The sequence below is a fragment of the Tupaia chinensis genome, unplaced genomic scaffold (genome assembly GCF_000334495.1).
Source record: "Tupaia chinensis unplaced genomic scaffold, TupChi_1.0 Scaffold143645_1, whole genome shotgun sequence".
NCBI classification, from domain to species: domain Eukaryota; kingdom Metazoa; phylum Chordata; class Mammalia; order Scandentia; family Tupaiidae; genus Tupaia; species Tupaia belangeri.
The window spans coordinates 61475-63052 of record NW_006203493.1 but is presented as its reverse complement, the minus strand read 5'-3'; the positions used below and the strand labels follow the sequence as shown (position 1 = coordinate 63052).

Below are 1578 nucleotides of genomic sequence, written 5' to 3'. Positions count from 1 at the left end.
ACCAGTGCTTGGGTCCAAATCCAAGCCTGCGCCTCAGCCGTAACCTTGGTCAGACTCCTTCACCTCTCCTGTCTGATCCCCCTCTGTGACATGGGGGAAATAACCTCCAAACAAAAACAAGTGAGCATGTACAAAGCACTTAGAACAGTGTCTGTAATGTAGTAAATAACCCAGCTGACGTTATTTTTCATCATATAGGTTAACATTTTCATCCGTGATTCTAACACACACAGTGCTCACAGAGCCCTTGCTGAAATGTTGCTCGTTCCCACACTCAACCCATAGCATGCACCCTCCTCTGGCCCACTGTGACCCTGAAACTCACCCCTCTGGGATGACTCATGGGGGCCCCTGAGCCCAGGGATGCTGTCAGACGGCCTGGCCTGCAGGGCAAGGCTGACAGCAATGACTCCCACCAAGCCCACCGCCAAGCCCAGGGCACAAACCACGGCCTCCATCGTCTCAGGCAGCTGGGTTGGCTCCTGAGCCTCTGTGGACAGAGGGAAGATGGCATTAGAAGGTGCAGAGAGCAGGGGCTGGCCTTGGGCGTGGGGCATGTTGGGCGTTAAAACCATGAGATGGTGAGAATTAGGTAAAGCAACAATAAAGATGGAGTTGGGAGAGCAAGTGTGGAGGGGATGTGGACCCTGAAAATAAAGGTTCTGTGGACAGAGGGAAGATGGCGTTAGAAGGTGCAGAGAGCAGGGGTTGGCCTTGGGCGTGAGGCATGTTGGACGTTAAAACCATGAGATGGTGAGAGTTAGGTAAAGCAACAATAAAGATGGAATTGGGAGAGCAGGTGCGGAGGGGACGTGGACCCTGGAAATAAAGGTGGTGTCAAGGTGATGGCGGAGGAGACGCCATACCCCAGTGCTCCAGGAGTGGCCGGTCCAGGCCCCAGTGCTCCACCTTGCAGTCGTAGACGTCCTCGGCCATGGGGAGGAAGGGCAGGTAGTGGAACTTATGGAACAGGAACTCAGTGCTGGGCAGGAAGATGGTCTCAGCGACACCCTCAGTGACTGGCTGTCCATTGCGCAGCCACGTGATATTGAGATTGAGCACGGGTGGAAAGAACTTGTCCACGTGGCAGATGAGGATGTTGGGCTGGCCCAGCTCCACAGGCTCTTTGGGAAACACGGTCACCTCGGGGGGGGTCTGAAAGGAGACAGACCTGGTAAGTCTATGGCCTTTGGCTGAATCTCAGAGGTTCCTGCACCCTGAGCCTTACATTCTCTAGATCAGGGACCACCTGTCTCAGGCCAACCCTTCTGCTTCCCGAGGACTTCTGGGTAATGGTGACAATTCTCTTGCTCCTGAGCTGCCCCCTCAGCTCAACCTTTCTCCTAAGTGAGAGCAAAATGCCTCCTTCTCTGATGACCTACACACCAGCTTTGTGGACCAAATATCATCCACTCCAGGGAAGGACTGGCCATGAGCGGGCCTCTGGCTCTCACATTCTCTGGGGCAGAGGGGCCCCTCCATCCTTCTAGGTGGGCTGTAAAGAAATAGGCAAAGGTAGGCAATACCATGGATGGCCCGGGTGTGTCCAGACCGTTGGATCATAGAGATCAAGTTCCC

General features: G+C 54.5%; 1 protein-coding gene across 1 annotated transcript in view; it reads right to left on the bottom strand.

Moving 5' to 3' along the window:
* The window catches only part of LOC114005328 (RLA class II histocompatibility antigen, DP alpha-1 chain-like), an 8082-nt gene that overhangs the window by 3350 nt on the left and 3154 nt on the right, over positions 1–1578 (bottom strand). Inside the window, exons 2-3 of the mRNA XM_027766714.1 lie at positions 867–1155; positions 326–490 (exon numbers count right to left, since the gene is read on the bottom strand). Of these exons, the coding sequence (XP_027622515.1) occupies positions 326–490; positions 867–1155 (454 nt within the window). The remainder of the gene's footprint in view (positions 1–325; positions 491–866; positions 1156–1578) is intronic.